Consider the following 20,142-nt stretch of genomic DNA (forward strand, 5'->3'; position numbering starts at 1 on the left):
CCAAAGGAATAACAGGCCAGATCCTCAACTGTTGTACATGACTAGAGCGCCATTGATTTCAATGGAACGATGTCAATTCACGCCAGCTGAGGATCTCCTCCAATGTATTGAGAAATGGGAATCGGGCAGAATTGTTTCTAACGCACTGCAAGACCTAAACAAATGGGAAGGGGAAATGTAGTAAAGATGGCATCTGCTGTACAGTCCTCTTTAGGACACTGATCCGGGTGGGAAAACAGTGCTTATTTCATATTCAGATAGGACACTGAAACCATTAACACAGCTGCTTCTGTTTTTGCTTGCATCAGGAAGGAAACATGCTTCAAATTCCATAAACCAGGGGCGCCCAAACTTTTTCATAGCATGGACCATGTCTTCACAAAGAGATTGTCTTGTGGAGGCAGCCATCCATTCCCTCCCATAGGCGATGGGTTTTTGGAATTTGATGTACGTTGAACTCCGCGTGGGGGTTTACAGGAAGCTTCCAGAGAAGCAAGAAGGCAGCGTCTCCCCAGCTCGCTAAGGGTCACTGCCTCCCCATGTAATAGTAGGATTTTATGTTTGTATTTTGTTTCATTTAAAATAAAAAATAATGAAATAATACTGGAGCATGTATTAAATTAAATTCAATTCAATTGGTGTCTGATTTGATTATATTTTGCCAGCCACCCTTTTTGAATAGCAGAAAGGAATGTCCTCTGGCGCCATTTGGTAAAAATGCATTAGCCGAAATCTGCATCTGGGCTAATTTCAAGGCAGTAACAGACCTATGGGAGGGAATGGATGGCTGCCTCCACAAGACAATCGCTCAATGAAGACGTGGTTGAAGCTATGAAAAAGTTCAGGAGCCCCTTGCATTATCCCTCCCATAGGCGATCAGATTGTATCCTTGTGGTAAGGCAGCAGTTTGTGACGGGGCAAATGGCTATTCGGAATGTAGTTTTAGTTGTCTCGCAGTGCAGGATAGCACCTGGAAAGGAGGAGGCACCAGCACCATGTGACCACCCAGCTCAACATAAGTCCTCTGCAGACCGTCGTTTAGGAACCACTGCCATAAACTTTATTCTTCTGGGGAAATAATTCCAAGCAGGATTGTTCCACAGACCTATACCAATTCCCTCCCTGCCTGGCAGTTGTACGAATGCTGCTTGCAGAAATCAGTGGCAATCACATTTACTTGAAACATTTTAAAATCCATTCAAAATATTCTACTGATTTAAACCCTTGCTTTGTGTTCAAGTGGAATCTCAGTAGAGAGCATTAATCCTGCTGACAGTCCATGACATCTTGGTGGATGCACCCAGAAAGTGGGATGGGACTGAATTTTTAACAGGTTCTAATTCTTCCCGTTTTGTGGAATACAGCAGAACTCTGTGTCAATCTGTCTCCGGTGTGTTAGTAACTGACCAGACAAAACTGCTCTATGGAAAGTTCTAAGTCCCAGGAAAAGTTGATCATGATGTCACCAAACTGCTTGGAAACGAAACTTTAAATGTAAGTGGATAAAGACTGCAAACTGCTAACGGTCTTGTCCGATTAGACAAACTCTGTAACATCCGAGTAGTATGTGTGTAAGCCTTATCACAGGAAATCCTCTGTGTCTGGAATCTTTAAAGCATTTGTCTATTATTTAGAAGTGAATGCAATTCCCATTGGATTCAAGATGTATGATGGCGTGGAAATGCCTCTTTCCAGGAATGGAAAGCCTCAAGGATATTTCCCAAAGCATTGCTACTGCGTTGCCTTCTTTGGAACTGTTGCACTATGGTAAGTGGGGATGCTGACTAAAAGAATGATAATGTTATTGTTAACCATCTGCTGCAGAGTTACGGAGCTGGGAAGCTCTCCCTCCACTGCTGTGAATGTTCCTGCACAAACCAGCCAGGCACATGCTCGTGTGTGTACTTAGTTGTAGGCCGTGACACTGGTCCTTCAAGGGGGAGCAGGCTCAGTGCACCTGTGACTGGCCAGCGGACCCCAGCTGAGCTTTGAAAGAGGGCACTTGGGTTTCAAGAAGGAGCGAGCTGGTGAGGGGTTGGGAGCCTTGGTGAGTTAGGCTGAGCCCCAGGCAGACAAAGGGCAGAGAGAAGGGACCTGGGGCTCCCTCTGCCTTGGAGAGCTAGGACGTGAGGGGCCAGAGTCCCTGGGGAGGGGAGGCAGAGGGAACCTGAGCGCTACACGGGGGAAAGCCCCTGGGAGCTGTACCCCAGGGAGAGCTGAGGAACTGTTTGTGTTGATTGGACTTCAGGTTGGACACTAAAACTGCCTAAAAGAGCCTGTGGGGAGGCCGTGAGCCCTCAGCAAGCTGGGGAGACGCTGCCTTCTTGCTTCTCTGGAAGCTTCCTGAAAATCCCCACATGGAGTTCAGTGGAAGTAGGGTCTGGCCCCATGGCCCTGCAGCCTCTGAAGCAGGAGTGAGGGAGGTCTGTGCCATGTGGTTTCTGGCATGATCCTGTTGAGAGTAGAGAAAAGGAAGCAAGACAGCTGAGCGGCAGGAAAGGCAAGACAAGGCAGGGTGGAGATCTGTAATAAACATCTGAAGACAACAAGCTTCTTCCCGAGAGCTAAAATAGCATTGTGCAAGCAGAGACCTCGGTAACCTTCCTCAATTACCACTGCCAATGCACGCACGTCCTCGGTCTGGCCACCCTGTGCTCTGTCTTGCTGATCTGTGCTCAACTGTGCCGAGGGGTGGGTGCATGTTAATTGTTTTAAAGGCTAAACAAATTTGAGCTAAATAACTCAGCAACTAGCCAAAGGAATGAAGGAAAGAGATCATTCCAGCCAGGTGCCCTTCTTCTTGGATTGGACCCTTAAAGAAAATGCATTTCCCCCTGCAGGGCCCTGGGCAGATCCTGTCCGTATTCCTGACCAGGTCTTTGGAGCAACTGCAGAGGAGCTGCCCCCAAAGAACCCATCAGGTTTTCCAGGGGCCAGTACATGCAGGGGATTTGAGAGGTCAACCTGTGCGGTGTGAAGCCTTGGGCAGCGCAGACATGGTCTGTAAAGCTGGTAAGTTTGCACCTCAGAACGGAGGGTTGGTGTGTTCCGTCAAGGGGAGCCCGTCCCCCGAGACAGCCGCACACGGTTAGTTTGCTTACCAAGCCACGTGCGGCCAGTTGTGCACCTGCCATTGTAAAAACCGAGATCTGCTGCTATTTGATGTAGGACTATAGGTCCAGATCTGCAGATGCATTCAGTCACCTAACTCCTATCGACCCCAATGAGAGTTGGCGTCCGCATAGCTCGTCTTATTGCTGCATGCTGGGCTGAGTGGAGACTAGGTCAGTAGGAATTTGCCCATTCCTGATTCTTATTCCCTGCTTGAAACCATCAGTCTGATTCTCTGTTCTGCAATAGCATCTATGCATGAAATACCCATAAAGCAGGCCCGGCTGGTCAGCTGGGAGTTCCCCCAGCTCTGGGGCTGCTCTAACTTATGTCGGGGACCAAGCCAGCCCCTGGCAGGCCCCCAAATCAGGCAGCCACAAAAGCGGGGGGGAAATGACCTTTTGCCTTCTCCCTCCCCACTGAGGTTCTGTGTTGAGCACAGGTTGGCTCGGCCCATGGGCGTTGGTAGCCTTGTAGCTGGTTGCTGTGGAAATTGTGAGGATGCTGGTATGATGTCATTGGGGGAGCTGGTGGAACAAGCAGAGTTATTTGACAGAAGAAAAGTTATTTCCTGGAAGTCCCCACGGACCAATCCCACAAACATGCATACGCGGCCCCTCCCTCTGGCAGAGTGCGGTGGATTTCAGCTAGGGACTCAGTGCAGGAGTTAAGGGGCCATCTGTTTAAAGGGTCCGTCTCCGGGTTAATTACACAGGCTATAGGTACATGCAGAGGACGGCCGCTGTAGAAGAAGCAGCGTGTCTGCATGCAGTGGTTGTCAGACGTTCCTCTCTGATGCCAGCTGGCTTTTTACATCAGATCCCTCAACGCAGGAGAGGCAGAGAATGTCCGAACTGATTTGCTGATTGTGCTTGTGTCTCGAGTGACTGTTCACAGATAAGCCGGGGTCGTGGCAAAGAAAGCTGGGCCAATAGCAAATGGCTCAGATTTCCAGTAACTCTCAGGCTCAGCGTGGGCCAGATTTTCTCCCTTACGCACCTAAGTAGCCAAATTTCCAAAAGCCCTCAGCATCTAGCACGCACCCAGTGTGCTGGGCACGTTTGACGATCAGGGCCGACCGCAGCCGCGGAGCTTTTATAAAAATCTGGTTCGATGAAGTGTTTAAAGAGCTGACTTTTCTGCCTCACTTCTTTTTGCACCTGTACTTTTCTGGGGTGCGAATAACTCCCGCAGCAGTTCTGCATATGGAGTGATTTGCAGTGCAATTGTCCAACTGCAGACCCAAAGCTAGTGCCTGGATGTGTCAATGAGAACGGCCACACTGGGTCAGACCAAAGGTCCATCTAGCCCAGTATCCTGTCTGCCGACAGTGGCCAATGCCCGGTGCCCCAAAGGAAATGAACAGAACAGGGAATCATCAAGTGATCCATCCCCTGTCGCCCATTCCCAGCTTCTGGCAAACAGAGGCTAGGGACACCATCCCTGCCCATCCTGGCTAATAGTCATTGATGGACCTATCCTCCATGAATGTATCTCGTTCTTTTTTGAACCCTGTTATAATCTTGGCCTTCACAACATCCTCTGGCAAGGAGTTCCACAGGTTGACTGTGCGTTGTGTGAAAAAATACTTCCTTTGGTTTGTTTTAAACTTGCTGCTTATTAATTTCATTGGGTGGCCCCTAGTTCTTGTGTTGTGAGAAGGAGTAAATAACACCTCCTTATTTATTTTCTCCTCACCAGTCATGCTTTTATAGACCTCCATCATATCCCCCCTTAGTCGTCTCTTTTCCAAGCTGAAAAGTCCCAGTCTTATCAATCTCTCCCCATACGGCAGCCGCTCCATACCCCTAATCATATTTGTTGCTCTTTTCTGAACTTTTTCCAATGCCAATATGTCTTTTTTGAGATAAGGCGACCACATCCGCATGCAAAGAATACTGCTGCAAAAATGGCCTCTTTCCCTTTTCTGTGCTGGGTAGACTGTTGTGTTTCTTTTAGGACATAACAAAAGACAATGTGGACTCCGCTGGATGAAAAACAGCCTGAGAGACAATTCTCGAACAACCCTTAAGTCAATAAGGATGTCTAGAGCCACACCCTGGGGAAGCAGTTCACTGGAATTCCCTCCTGAATCATTCTGTTCAGCAGACTTCAGGCAGCGGCTCCTTTTCTTGTCTTGCTTTTGCATTTAAGAATCCAAATAAAAGTTTAAGGCCAGTTTTTCAAGAGACTCCAGCGCCCAGCGGCATCCCCGGAGAACGAATCGACCCTCTGGGGAACGTTTTCAGACGGGTCTAAGGATAGGTCTACAGTGAGGACTGCCCCTGCAGCAGCTTGGGTCTGCAGACGTGGGCTCGTGCCATGGCACTAGAAATAGTTGGGTAGAGATGCTGGAGCTCCGGCTCTGAAGCCAGGGTGGGGAGTGGGTTTCAGAGCCCAAGCTCCAGTCCAAGCTGGAATATTTACCCGGCGGTTTACTTGCTGCCTGAGTTTATTTCCCCCAGTGTAGATGTAAATGACTTAGGTTCCTAAATCCCATTTTCCAAAGTGACTTTGGCACTTACGGGCCTAGGTCTCTACGTTCAGTTAAATGGGAGGCTCCTAAGGCAGTTAGGCCCAGATCCTCAAAGGTATTTAGGCTCCTAACTTCCATGATTTCAGTTGGGATAATGGCACTTCCCTGCCTCACAGAGGTGGTGTGAAGAGAGCTACATCACAGACTGTGAGGCGCTCCGATCCACAGTGCGTGGGCCATATAAGCACCAAACTTAGCTGGATAGAGAGGTGGCACTGCTGTGTGCACACCCGCATGGGCCTTTCAGTGGCGCATGAGTTTCCTTGGGTGTCTACACTGCATATTAAGACCAGGAAAAGACTCAGGTTTGAGCCCAAGCCAACGTTCTGTCCACATACAAATCAGTCTGACTCGGGTCAGCAAAAACTCAGGACCCGGTCCTAGGGCCCTGCAATGGGGGTGGATTAGAGCCTGGATCCCACTGTGACTCGGGTCCAAACCCTGTCGCTTTGCCATGTGGATGCAGCTCAAGCCACAGCTCCGAATCAGAAGGTCTGCGTAGTGCAGTATGGACACGTTAGCATGGCTGGGGGACCCGGGTCCAGGGATTGTAAGCCCAGGCTCACAATGCAGCATGGGCTTGGAAACACTGAGTCCACAAGCCTGGATCCCACAGACAGCGCAGTGTAGACGTGCCCCTGGTGGCCCTGTGCCGCTTTGGGTACACTGGGGATTGCACTGGTGGATGGCGCTAGTGTTGCCAGCCAGACAAAGGAAAGGACAGAACCAAACTGCTTGGGCTCCTGGAAAGTGAGGGCTGAGGAGATTGGAGGAAGGGAGACCAGAAGCAGAGGGTCCTCAGCCCAGCCCAGCATGTTCTTTAGCCGGGCTGATGTAAGGTGGCTCTGTGCATAACCGTACCCAGCAGTCTTGCCCTCATGCTGTCACCAGCCTGCGCAGGAAATACCCCGCCCAGATTTAAAAATAGCAGGGGTAGAACCAAGCTGCCACACCCAAGCCATCACGGGCAGCTTTACTGCATCCTGGCTTCTTACTCCTCCCCTACTAGGACGTTGTCGGGGCGAGATTGGGCGCTGCACAGAGGGTGCAGGTTACAGGAGCTGCAGAGACCTACCCGGATCTTGGGTCCAGACATAGGGAGACAACAGGGCCTGCATGTCCAGTGCTTCCCCCACCCCACAAACTTCACCCATAAGCGAGTTTGGGGCGTGGGGTAAGGAGTCCGGGGAGCTGCTGGGACTGCGCTGGTATTGAGCTGACACAGCACGCAGTTCCCCGCAGCCCCGTGCAGCACAGGCGCTTAGCAGGAACAATGACTCAGGCATCTCTGTGAGTCACAATTCCTCTCCGGAGTTCCTCCTGGACCTACGCAGAGCGGAGGAGAAACTCTCAGCCTAGCCCAGGGTGGGCAAGGCACGGTGCGGACGCAGGACTGGGAGGTTGGGGCAGAGGCAGCTGAGTGTCTTAATGTCTTAAAAAGGACCGGCTTATGGGGAACAGCTTGAGAACCAGTCGGTGAAAGCATCAAATTCTCCAATATTTTGGTCTGAGGTATACATTATCCTTTTGAAAACCCTGCGCTCTGGCTCCTACATGACACTTATTATCTGACACTGACATTATCTCAAAGAGGCTGATAAAGGAGGTGCTGTTGTCATCATGAACAGGTCTGACTACCAGAAGGAGGCTGCCAGACAACTCTCCAATACCAAATTCTACAGGCCACTTTCCTCAGATCCCACTGAGGAATACACCAAGAAACTGCACCATCTACTCAGGACACTCCCTACACTAACACAGGAACAAATCAACATACCCTTAGAGCCCCGACCGGGGTTATTCTATCTACTACCTAAGATCCACAAACCTGGAAATCCTGGACGCCCCATCATCTCGGGCATTGGCACTCTCACTGAAGGACTGTCTGGATATGTTGACTCCCTACTCAGACCCTACGCCACCAGCACTCCCAGCTATCTCTGTGACACCACTGATTTCCTGAGAAAACTACAATGCATTGGTGACCTCCCAGAAAACACCATCCTAGCCACCATGGATGTCGAGGCTCTCTTCACAAACATCCCACACACAGATGGAATACAAGCTGTCAGGAACAGTATCCCTGATGATGACACAGCACAACTTATTGCTGAGCTCTGTGACTTTATCCTCATGCACAATTATTTCAAATTTGGTGACAATATATACCTCCAGACCAGTGGCACCGCTATGGGCACCCGCATGGCCCCACAATATGCCAACATTTTTATGGCTGACCTAGAACAACGCTTCCTCAGCTCTCGTCCACTCACGCCCCTTCTCTACCTACGCTACATTGATGACATCTTCATCATCTGGACCCATGGGAAGGAGACCCTGGAAGAATTCCACCATGATTTCAACAGCTCCCACCCCACCATCAACCTCAGCCTGGACCAATCTACACTTCCTAGACACCACCGTACAAATAAGCGATGGCCACATTAACACCACCCTATACCGAAAACCCACCGACCGCTACGCCTACCTTCATGCCTCCAGCTTCCACCCCGGTCACACCACACGATCCATCGTCTACAGCCAAGCACTGAGGTACAATCGCATCTGCTCCAACCCCTCAGACAGAGACCAACACCTACAAGATCTTCACCAAGCATTCTCAAAACTACGATACCCACACAAGGAAATAAAGAAACAAATCAACAGTGCCAGACGTGTACCCAGAAGCCTCCTGCTACAAGACAGGCCCAAAAAAGAAACCAACAGAACTCCACTGGCCATCACCTACAGTCCTCAGCTTAAACCTCTCCAACGCATCATCAGTGATCTACAATCCATCCTGGACAATGATCCCTCACTTTCACAGACCCTGGGAGGCAGGCCAGTCCTCGCCCACAGACAACCCACCAACCTAAAGCATGTTCTCACTAGCAACCACGCACCGCACCATAACAACTCTAACTCAGGAACCAACCCATGCAACAAACCTCGATGCCAACTCTGCCCACATATCTACACCAGCAACACCATCACAGGACCTAACCAGATCAGCTACAACATCACCGGCTCATTCACCTGCATGTCCACCAATGTTATATATGCCATCATATGCCAGCAATGCCCCTCTGCTATGTACATTGGCCAAACTGGACAGTCACTACGCAAGAGGATAAATGGACACAAGTCAGATATCAGGAATGGCAATATACAAAAACCTGTAGGAGAACACTTCAACCTCCCTGGCCACACAATAGCAGATATAAAGGTAGCCATCTTACAGCAAAAAAACGTCAGGACCAGACTCCAAAGAGAAACTGCTGAGCTCCAGTTCATTTGCAAATTTGACACCATCAGATCAGGATTAAACAAAGACTGTGAATGGCTATCCAACTACAGAAGCAGTTTCTCCTCCCTTGGTGTTCACACCTCAACTGCTAGCAGAGCACCTCACCCTCCCTGATTGAACTAACCTCGTTATCTCCATACTGATTTATACCTGCCTTTGGAAATTTCCATTACTTGCATCTGAAGAAGTGAGGTTCTTACCCATGAAAGCTTATGCTCCCAAAACTTCTGTTAGTCTTAAACGTGCCACAGGACCCTCTGTTGCTTTTTACATGACACTTGAGTGCTAATAGATATGCTTCTAGCAAGTGAAAGTCGGTGAAATGTTATTACAAGAACCCAGAGCTGTTGAACATTCACGGAGATGCTACGCCATCTACTGGGTAACATTTATGCTGCAAAAACAATGAGGAGTCCTTGTGGCACCTTAGAGACTAACAAATTTATTTGGGCACAAGCTTTCATGGGAATATAACCCATTTCATCAGATGCATGAAGTGGAAAATACAGTAGCAGGTATAAATATACAACACATGAAAAGATAGGAGGTACCAGTCCTCGCTTACAGACAGCCCCCCAAGCTAAAACAAATACTCACCAGCAACTACACACCACACAACAAAAACACTAACCCGGGAACCTATCCCTGCAACAAACCCCGTTTCCAACTCTGTCCGCTTATCTATTCAAGGGACATCATCATAGGACCTCGTTGTTTTTGCTAATACAGACTAACACGGCTACCCCTCTGAATTATGCTGCAAACCCTTGTGGATCTCACAGTAGAAAATACTAGGACCAAAAACTTAGCTGGACTGTTACAGCTATGGTTGGAGATTGACTGCGATTTTTTTAAACACTAAGTAGAACAAGGAGCTTTCTGCTCCTTGATCAGCAGCAGCACTCTTCTTATTCGTATAACTGGCCATTTGCACATGTAAATACCAAATTTGCGCAGGCAATCACAATTACATACACAAATAGGCATGCATTTGTGCCCATATCTTTGCATGCACAATTGCTTCTGTGAAGCTCCGGCTCTAAATACCTGGGGAATCCAGTGACTGATGCTACCAGGAAGACGAAATGAAGAGTTATCTTACAGTTTGGACAATTTCTGGCAGGTCAACTTCCAGGGTCAGGGCCTGTTGTTTAGAGAACCTTGTCTCCAGTTGCACTATGGCTATCGAGGGGCTGGCCTCCGAGATAGCAGGAGATGATGACCCACACCCTGAATTTCACTTGGAAGGGAACTGGCAGCAAGGGCAGAGTGTGGTGCACAGGGATGTTACGGTCTCTAATTCTGCCCTATGTAAACGGTGAGCAGCCCCATATTGCACCAGTGGGAGGCCCAGAGCAGCTATCAGGTTAGCCCCTGCTGCTACAGTATGTTGCAAAAGATCTGCAATGAGGAGACACAGGCATGGGTTATCAAGATGGAATCTGCATCTTGCGATCCTCAGGCCAGCCAGAGCTGAAAGAAAGGAGGAGTCCAAAGTCCCTGAGATGGCGAAATTACTTTGACGATAGGAGGGCTGATGCCCTGAGCTAAGGAAGCAGAGATTATCTTTGCCAGTTCTTAACAGAGTCCTCACCAGGCAGCCTTATGTCCCAGTGATGGGGTGGACTAGGCCCAGAGGCCCCCTGCTGGAGGCCTCCAGGTCCTGCCACACCCATCCCAGGAAAGGAGCAGTAGAGAGGGCCTTCAAGTGGGCTAGTGTGGCTGCAGGGGAAGCAGCCAATGAGAGACTCTGCAGGCAGCAGCCAATCAGGGCTCAGCAGGCCATATAAAAGGAGCTGCAGGGCCATTGTGAGATCTGTCTACTGGCAGGGACTGGGGGAGCAAGAGGTACTCCTGGTTGGCTCCAGGGGCTAAAAGGGTTGGACAGATCAGTTGCTGGCAGGGACTGGGTGAGCAAGAGAATAGCTTCTGGCTGGCTGCCACACTCAACTAAGACGGGCTACCGGGAAGTGACCCAGGGAAACGTAAAGCAGCAATTAGTAAAGGGATGTAGCACAAGACTGCTTTACTTAAAGGGTCCCTGGGTTGGGACCCAGACCAGTGGGTGGGATCAAGTCCCCCGCTCCCACCAGGGCCGGCTCTGGCTTTTTTGCCGCCCCAGACAAAAAAGCCTCCCGCCGCCGCCCCCCCCCCCCCCAGCGCGGCAGGGGAGGGCACCGAGCCCGGCCGCAGTCCGCTCTCCCCAACCGGCCAGAGTGCCGGGGGGAGGGCGGCGAGCCTGCCGCGGCTCCGCTGGCGGCCGGAGCCCCGGGAGGAGGGCGGAGAGCCCGGCCGGGGCTCCGCTCTCCCCGGTGGCCAGAGTGCCAGGGGGAGGCCGGAGAGCCCAGCCGGGGCTCCGCTCTCCCCGGCGGCTGGAGCACCGTGCCGCCCCTCTCCAGGTGCCGCCCCAAGCACAAGCTTGGTGGGCTGGTGCCTGGAGCCGGCCCTGGCTCCCACCAGCCACTGGGGGAAGTGGCTGCACCCCAAGGAAGAGAATTAGAACTATGGCACCCCAGGGAAGGGGGCTGCACTGGGACTGAGTCAGCGGGGAGCTGTGGTCAGTGAGTTGAGTCTAAGAGGGCTCAGCAGGAAGGTTGGGGTAACTGAGGACGAAGTAGAGACAAGGAGTCCCCAGGAAAGAAGCCTTTGGGGTGGTGCTCAGTTGCAGAGTAGGAACCTTGCAACTTAGCCGGAGGAAGCGAGGGTACCGTGATGGGCCTTGTTGGACTGGTTACAGACTGAGCCCAGGGAGGGCTGAAGGACATTTTGGATTGTGGACCCGGGAAGGGGTTTGTTTGTTTCACACACGGACAGAGTGTGAGGGCTCAGTCACCGAAGACCTGCTTGGCAACTGCAGCAACCAACAGGGGGCACTGTGAGCGGAAGAAATTGAGAAAAAACTATAGGCACACCCACAATCGACCAGGGGACGCTCACGAGAGGTGAGTGCACCCCATTACAGTCCCATATATTTCCCGTTGCTGAAGAGCAGATGGATTGTCCTACTGAGTAGGTTCTTTTCCTTCGGTTGAATTGAATTAAAGGGGTATAGATGTTGTGATATCCTTTTGCCATTAACAGGATTCTAAAAAGGATTTACAAGAATAACAAGAATAGTTTAACAAGAACAACATTTTGTAAGGGCTATTAAACCTTGTCTTTCAGGGTTCATGCCGATCTCTATCTCTAACTACAGGAGGCCAGGATAGGGGGCAGATTATCCATATCTGCTGCTGCAGAGTTCTTACGAGACACGGGCTGGAAACCGTTTTTCACGCTCCAGGAGAATTGTCAAACTGTCCTAAAAACTTTCCCATCCCGGATCAGGATGAAAAATTGAAATCTTTAAAATATTCGCAAACTGAAAATATGAAAAAAAAAATTCAGATCAGGTCACTGGAAACGTTTTGATAATTTCTAAATGTTTCTTTTTGATTTCATCCTTTTTATTGTGTATCTATTTTTTATAGTTTTTAACATTCTAAATCCACTTACATTTTAAAATGAAGAGTTGTGTCAATCCCCAAACTGGAACTCTTCATTCAGAGAATGTCAGAATGGGATGTTTAGACAGCGTCAGCGTTCCCCCTCGCCCCCTTCATGGAAACCAACCCTTTCCCATGAACTTGTTTGGTTTTGAAGAATTGGCATTTTCTGACCAAAAAAAAAAAAGTTTCATTTAAAAATCTCCCAACCGGCTTAGTTCTCACGCCTTCCTCTAAAGCAGGGTTTTTCCAACCATGGGTCACGACCCACTACTGGGTCGCGGCATGCAAGGCGCTCAGTCGCCTTGCTCTGGTCAGCACTGCTGACTGGGACGTTAAAAGTCCCGTTGGCGGTGCTGCCTGGCTACGGCATGCTGCTAGTTCCCACCTTTTCGACACTGTGTTATACTCAGGAAGCGGCCAGCAGCGGGTCCGGCTTCTAGGCAGGGGGGCCATGGGGCTCCGTGCGCTGCTCCCGCCCGAGCTCTGGCTCCGCACTCCCATTGGCTGGCAACCGGCCAATAGGAACGGGGGTGCGCAGTGCCTGCAGGCAAGAGTCACGTGGAGCCACTTGCACGCCTCCGCCTAGGAGCCGGACCTGCTGCTGGCTGCTTATGGGGCGCAGCGCAGTCCGCAGTGCCAGGACAGGCAGGAAGCCTGCCTTAGCACCCCCGCTATGCTTCTGACCGGGAGCCGCTGCAAGTAAGCCTGTGCCCCACCCTGTGTCCCAATCCCCTGACCCAGTCATGAGCCCCCCCAAACCTGGAACCCCCTCCTGCACCCCAAATCCCTCATCCCCAGCCCAGAGCCCTGACCCCCTCTCACATCCCAACCCCCTGCCCTAGCCCTGGGCCCCTCCAAACCCGGAACCCCTTCCTGTACCCCAAACCCCTCATCCCTGGCTCCACCCCATAGCCTGCACTCCCAGTCCACAGCCCTGACCGCCTCCTGCACTCCAGCCCCCTGCCCCAGCCCTGAGACCCTCCCACACCCCAAAACCCTCATTCCCAGCTCCACTGGGTCACGGGCATCAACAATTTTCTTCAACTGGGTCTCCAGAAAAAAAGTTTGAAAACCACTGATCTAAAGCATCTGGTGCCAGCCAGGGCATCATTCCAGAAAAATTTTGGGGTGGGCAAAGTTGTGTCATCATCGCCACTCCCGCCTCCCCATCGAGGCCACGGCTCCTCATGGGGGGTTAGTGGGCCACTCCCATCCTAGGCAGGGGGCAGGGAGCTGGCAGGCTGGTCCTATCCCGAGGAGTAGGGGGTGTGAGGGGGGGGCTGTCTTACCAGTGACCGGCCCAAGGATAGGGGGTGGGACTGTCTCACTCCAGCCTCAGCTCCAGCCCAAGCTGCCACTGCTGCTTCCTGGCTGGCTGGTGGGCAGAGGGATGCTGCTGACAATGTGGCGATTAGCAGCCCTGACCCAGCCCACCCCCCCCAGCAGCACACGCAGGCCTGGGGGAGACGTGAGGAGCTATGAAAAGTCGAAGGGGCGACACACCAAGGTTGGGGGAGCAACTGCCCCTACCACCCCCCAGCAAATAACGGCCCTGGTGCCAGCCACGTTCAGAGGCAGGACGCTGGACTAGACGGACCTCAGGTCTGAGGGAGTCTGGCAGTTCCCGTGTTCCTATGACAGCCCCAAGGGGACGGAATCTGGCCCTACTTCCCCTTCTGGGGACATCTGGCTCCTCCCCACGCCCTTCCTTAACCCCTGGGAGCAGGTGAGAACAGGCGCTGGGGTCAGGATGTGATTCCACCACCCAGACACACACACTTCATGCCTCGTTCGAGGGTGCTGCCGAAAGTCTTGCTTCTCTTTGGATCCTCCTCATCATGCCAGGCTTACCTCACCTGTTACCAAGGGCCTCCATGACGCATCGCACGGCCCTCAGACACAATGTCTCCCAGCCTTCCCTGTGGCGGAGCAGGAGAGATGCTGCCACAGCTAGGGTGGCCAGCGCTGGCTGGACGTATTCCTGGAGGTTTCATCACAAAACAAAATCATAGAAGGTTAGGGTTGGAAGAGACCTCAGGAGGTCATCTAGTCCAACCCCCTGCTCAAAGCAGGACCAACCCCAACTAAATCATCCCAGCCAGGGCTTTGTCAAGCCGGGCCTTAAAAACCTCTAAGGAAGGAGATTCCACCACCTCCCTAGGTAACCCATTCCAGTGCTTCACCACCCTCCTAGTGAAATAGTGTTTCCTAATATCCAGCCTAGACCTCCCCCACTGCAACTTGAGACCATTACTCCTTGTTCTGTCATCTGCCACCACTGAGAACAGCCGAGCTCCATCTTCTTTGGAACCCCCCTTCAGGTAGTTGAAGGCTGCTATCAAATCCCCCCTCACTCTTCTCTTCTGCAGACTAAATAAGCCCAATTCCCTCAGCCTCTCCCCGTAAATCATGTGCCCCAGCCCCCTAATAATTTTTGTTGCCCTTTGCTGGACTCTCTCCAATTTGTCCACATCCCTTCTGTAGTGGGGGGCCCAAAACTGGACACAATACTCCAAGTGTGGCCTCACCAGTGCCGAATAGAGGGGAATAATCACTTCCTTCAATCTGCTGGCAATGCTCCTACTAATGCAGCCCAATCTTTCATTCCTGGAGACTCCAGGACAATCCTGGAGGGTTGGCAACCCTAGCCACAGCACGGCTCATAGGGTTGCAGAGGCTCCCAGTGCAATATATTCATCCCAGCCGGCCGGCCGGGCCTGCGTTTCTGCACCCCGCGGCTCATGGACTTTCTCTGTTTAATGGGCTTTTCTCACAGGCGTTTATAAGGCTCTAGGTATGCCGCCGTATCAGCCCATTTTTAAGTCGTTTTTTTTATCAGCGTCCTTGTGAAACTGAACATTCATTCCACCAGCCGTCTCAGGGCCCTGGGTGGATTAAATTCCCTGCCGCTCTCTTGCCAAAGCAGTGCTGATGTGCCGGCGTGTGCTTTACAACCTGCCGGTACCAGGCTGCTGGACGTTCCCAGAGACAGAGCAGAGGCGTCGGCTCCACCAGGGACACGCTCCAGAGACAACGTTTACCCTTTAATCATAACACAGCCCCGGGGTTTCATAATTCAGCTTGACCTTTTCTCCAGTCTCGCCGCGTAAAAACAGTGTGGGGGCCAGGCTGCGGGCTACGCTGCAGGGCTAAAGCAAAGGGGGGAGGGGAAGTAAAGGCCCCATATTCTCACTGAGCACAATCCAGCACAGGGTGGTGAAAGTGCCACCCACGTAGGTAGGTGGAGACTGGCCTGTGTCCATCCAAGCTGGGGCAAGTGGCTGGGTATAACACGTGGTGCCTCTGTGCTCCCGCCACAGCGCCCCTGGGGGCGTTCAGCTCCGAGGGGCAGCGCGATCACTGAGCGGCAAATCACTGAGCTCTGGCGAGGGCGAGCCGTTACAGGAGCAGTGGCTATAAGAGAGGCGTTCAATCAATGGCTCTCCGATCGGGCCTGGCCTAGCTACCTCCGATGCTGGCACCACCTGCTCTGGAGGCTTTCCAGGCCGGCTCTGTGTCCCGGGCGGTAGGTGCCTCACGCTGTCGTGCCTGCAGGCCAGGCCAGGCGGAGGCTGCCGGTGTTCGGCTCGTGCCGAACGTTGTGGCGGAACGTTCTGTGCTCAGCAACGGCCTTCGCGTGGGCTGGTGAGTGAGGGAGGTGGGCGTGATCCGGCCCCCTGTCCGCTTCAGTGGGGAAGGGAGGGGTAGCCATGCTGCCAGGGCTAGACCACCACAGAGTCGGTCCTGTTGAGGGCCGCGCCCTGAAGATGTGCCTGGGAAAGCTGATCCCAAGCCTGTGCTTGTGGGATTTTTTTTTTCTAAAGCGTACAAAGGGCCCAATGGGGCCGTTAGGCTCAGCCCTGAGCATGGGACAGCCTGCAGTTCTGCCTTCTGGGGAGGAGCACCAGACACCTCTCTGATGTACGGTCCCTTCTGGTACAGCTCTGCCTGCTCCCCACTCCCTGCCCCTTGCATCCCTCTTCTTACCCACTTCCTTGGATGGCAGGAGTATGGGGTACGCAACCCATGTCCTGGCCCAAGATCTGGGTATTTCCTATGTAGCCGGGTGGCAGCTGGAGTGGGATGCACCTTTTTCTCTTGCGTGGCTGCATAGGAACAGGGTGCCATCTAGGACAATGTAAATAACTGATTCGTATTGTCGCCCCTTTGCCGTGTGGCAACAGAGGTTGGAGCCCCATAGGTCGGCTTCTCATTGGAGGTGAAATCAGTGATGAGGAGTCTGGCTATATTCTTAATGTAACTTGTTTTATTTACCGGTCCTGGAACAGAGATGGTCACAAACAGCACACATGATCCCAGCCCAGACACCAATGCCTGGGTTCCCAGGGAGCATCTCTGCCTCCAAAACTGGCTCTAGATAGAGAGATGACGGCAGAGCGCAAACTCCCCTGCTGCTTGCAACACCTCCCCCTTAATGATACAACATCACAAAACTAACACCAACGCAGCGCTTCTTCCGAGATTGCCCTCTGCTCTCACACAAAGAAAGAATATATGTAACTGCACCCCTGGGTGACACCTACCATAACAGGTTAAACGGACGCAGTCCTGAAACTCAGTATGTGAGGTGAGCGGGTGAAGTTTGCCTTTTCAGTCTGAAATTCCCTAGATGATGCTCACAGACAGCACACATGCCTCCTGTTTCAGGGAGAAGGAAATGAAAGAAAGCATTTAGTGGAAGGTAATTAACTATTTCACTGTCCCAAGAAAGCTATATTGATTATATCCACAGGCAATTCTTTCTGCTGCCATGGTCCCTAACAACATAGGGGACCGTGGGCCAGCCCCATGGAGGGCTGGGTGAAGTTTGAAGCTGAAATCTCGAATGAGCCCTGATCTTTAACCAGGATCCAGAAAAGAGAGAGGACCCCACTCTGTTCTGGAGCACTTTAAAGGTCAGTGATTTCCTTTCTAGGTTCAGAGAATTGCAGTGACCAAATCCCACATGCGTGGCTTATAGTGGCCAAGTCTGACAGGAGGGTGGTGCAGTCTGGTGGCCAGCTGTGTTTCTTAACTGTGCCTGTCTGGAGAATCAGTGGAGAGTCTAGGGGAGCACACGGACTGGCTCGGCAATGTTGTTTGTCAATTGCTGTAAAATTAAGCCTTGTTCAAAGCAGTAATGATTCAGACACTGTCGTGGCATGTGGCTCACGTCATCCAGCAGCAGCCCTAGCACAAGAAGGAATCAGTCCAGGAGCTACAAAGCTGGAATTGCATAGCAGCAAACTCTAGTGTCTAGGCAGACACGGTAAAGCCAGATGTAACCCACACACCTCCTGGGTGTGGGGTTCTGTCCCATCTACTGGCACCGAGACCATTTAGAGAGAGATTGAGTCTGTTTTACAGCCTCGGTTAAGAGCCCCATGGCTTGAAGCTCATGCAGTACAGGCTCGTGCCCTGAGGTCCCAGGTTCGATCCCACCTGCCAACGACCGGGCTCTGTTGGTGTTACACAAGGAGGCTGTTTTAATGGGCTTGTTGCCTATAGGCAAGCTGTATGTTAATTCATTACTGATGCCATCCCTAATCAAGTCCCAGCTGCATCATTTATCAGGCGCCAATGATGGTAAGTGGATTTTATGGTGCCATCGGCAGAGTGATGAGATGGGGAAAGAAGATGGTTAGCAGACTGTTTCCTATCCTGGGGCTAGCTGTGGAGTCAACGCCGGAACTTGCTTATCTTATGGCCGCAATCCAGAGAAAATATTCATTTCTACTGTGTTATATGTAATGGGAAATAGCCTGAAGTCTGTGCTCTGGCCACATTCTTTGGAAGTCAAAGGAACTGGAGGAGGACAGTACTGGAACCACTGATTAGCTCATTCGGTCTAATGGGCATCTAATCTAATCTGGGTTTATCTATCTATGGTACGTCAATGGTCTCCATCGCCATGGTGTCTGAGCGCCTCACGATCTTTAATGGATTCATCCTCAGAGCCCCCGTGGGGAACTGGGGAACAGAGAGGCTAAGTGACTTGCCCAAGTCCACAGGTGATGGGGTGTTCACCCCCACACTAGCCTGGAAAGGGTTAATGAGGCTGAGAATCAGATAATGCTGCACCTGAGGGGAATTAGGTGGCCTAAGCAACCCGTGACTGATGTTGGAGCCCAGATAAGAAGGAACAGGCGGGGCTGGTACAAAGCCAGGAAAGCGGCAGTGAGAAAGGGGCTGCAGTACAGAAGACCTGCAGTCACGCTCTGGGCTTAGCGAGGGAAAGGAGGGAGCCGGGGGGACAGTAAAAGCCCGAGGATCCAGCCCCTGAGGGAAGGGCGTACCCAGAGAGGTGTCAGAGAAGGAGCCTGATAGAGGCGATGTAGGAAACAGTCCAGGGGAACAGCAGCGAGGTTTGGGGCAGTGAGACCTTGGCTGCAGGTTGTAATGTCCCTGGATTGGAATCCGGAGTAGGCCCAGGTTCCCCTACCAGCCACTGGGGAAGTGGCACAGAGTGGACAGCGGAGCAGAAGATTGGCTGAGACAAGTGTCCAATGGGGCTGTGATAAGCCCCATTGTGATGACCTAGCTGGAGGGCCAAGCCAGGAGGAGCAAGTCAGCGGGAGCAAGCTGAGTCCCAGAGAGGGCGAGAGTGAGTGAAATGGCGGAAGAGGGTGTCGGACCAGAGCTGCCAGGAGGAAGCGCCGCTTTAGTGGTGAGTGATCCCCGTGACACCACACAGGAAGCCTGTGGCAGAATGTGAGACTGACAGTGCTCAGCTTATCCAGTGTATCGAAGAGAAGGCGGAGAGGTGACTTGATCACTGTGTACAGTGCCCCGGGGGAAATTCTGCCCCACTGCGCAATGCAGAAATTGCCGCAGAATTAATGTTCTGTGCAGAATTTCAGTTTTTCCTCACAAAACTGGCACTGCAGAGCTGCCGGCCACCACTAGGGACTGCTGGACCCAGCAGAGCCCAGCTCCCCAGCTTGCAAATAGAGGATATTGTCAGGGGTTGGAGTAGGGGAAGCTGGAGGGTTCCTGGCACTCCCTGAAGGAAGGAGGCAGCGTGTGTGCCGTGGCCCCACAGTGAGCGGCGCCCCCAGCCAGACGGGGATGGAGACCCTGTTTAGTGTCAGCCCTGCACAGCCCAATACTGAAATCATTGCAGGAAACTCCATACAAGCCCGGTCTGATCAGCATCAGGCTGTTTCTCCCTCTGGATCCCTGGACTCAGAGGGGAGAAGGGGGTGGTGCAGGTGCTTGGACCGTGGGGCACCCCACAGCTGGAGTCTGTAAGGAGGGGGTGTAGGTGTCTGGCCGGGTGGCTGGTCTCTGGGGGGTAAAGATCCGATGGCTGGAAATTGAAGTTAGAGAAATTCAGCCTTGAAATAAGAAGCAATTTCTGGGTGGGGCGGGCCGGGGCGGGGCGGGGGGGGGGCTTAAAATTGGAACAGCTTACCGGGGAGGTGGTGGACGTCTGTCTCTTGGCATCTTTATGATACAATTAGATACCCCTTTGAAAGATAATGCTTTAATTCAGCTTCTGGAAGAAATTCTGCAGCCTGTTCATATGGCGGGCGGGTGGGCTGTCTAGCATAGTAGTCCCTTTAGGCCTTGAAATCTGGGAATCTGAGTCCCCCTGTTCATCCCCTACCTTCATGGGCCATTGGGAGAACAGGATTTCCTGCACTGCCTTCAACATGCTCAGAACACTTGCAGCGCTGCATTAAGGTAACGATTATATT

The 20,142-nt window shown here is 52.1% G+C and overlaps 1 protein-coding gene across 1 annotated transcript; it reads left to right on the plus strand.

Annotated features, from left to right (window-relative positions):
* Positions 1 to 1,640: 1,640 nt before the first annotated feature.
* LOC135983236 (uncharacterized) lies at positions 1,641 to 19,700 on the plus strand. Its single transcript, XM_065593937.1, has 2 exons — positions 1,641 to 1,767; positions 2,841 to 19,700. The coding sequence occupies exon 2, from the start codon at positions 7,947 to 7,949 to the stop codon at positions 9,066 to 9,068; it is 1,122 nt and encodes a 373-aa protein (XP_065450009.1). The 5' UTR covers positions 1,641 to 1,767; positions 2,841 to 7,946; the 3' UTR covers positions 9,069 to 19,700.
* Positions 19,701 to 20,142: the final 442 nt, after the last annotated feature.

The sequence above is a fragment of the Chrysemys picta genome, chromosome 4 (genome assembly GCF_011386835.1).
Source record: "Chrysemys picta bellii isolate R12L10 chromosome 4, ASM1138683v2, whole genome shotgun sequence".
NCBI lineage: Eukaryota > Metazoa > Chordata > Testudines > Emydidae > Chrysemys > Chrysemys picta.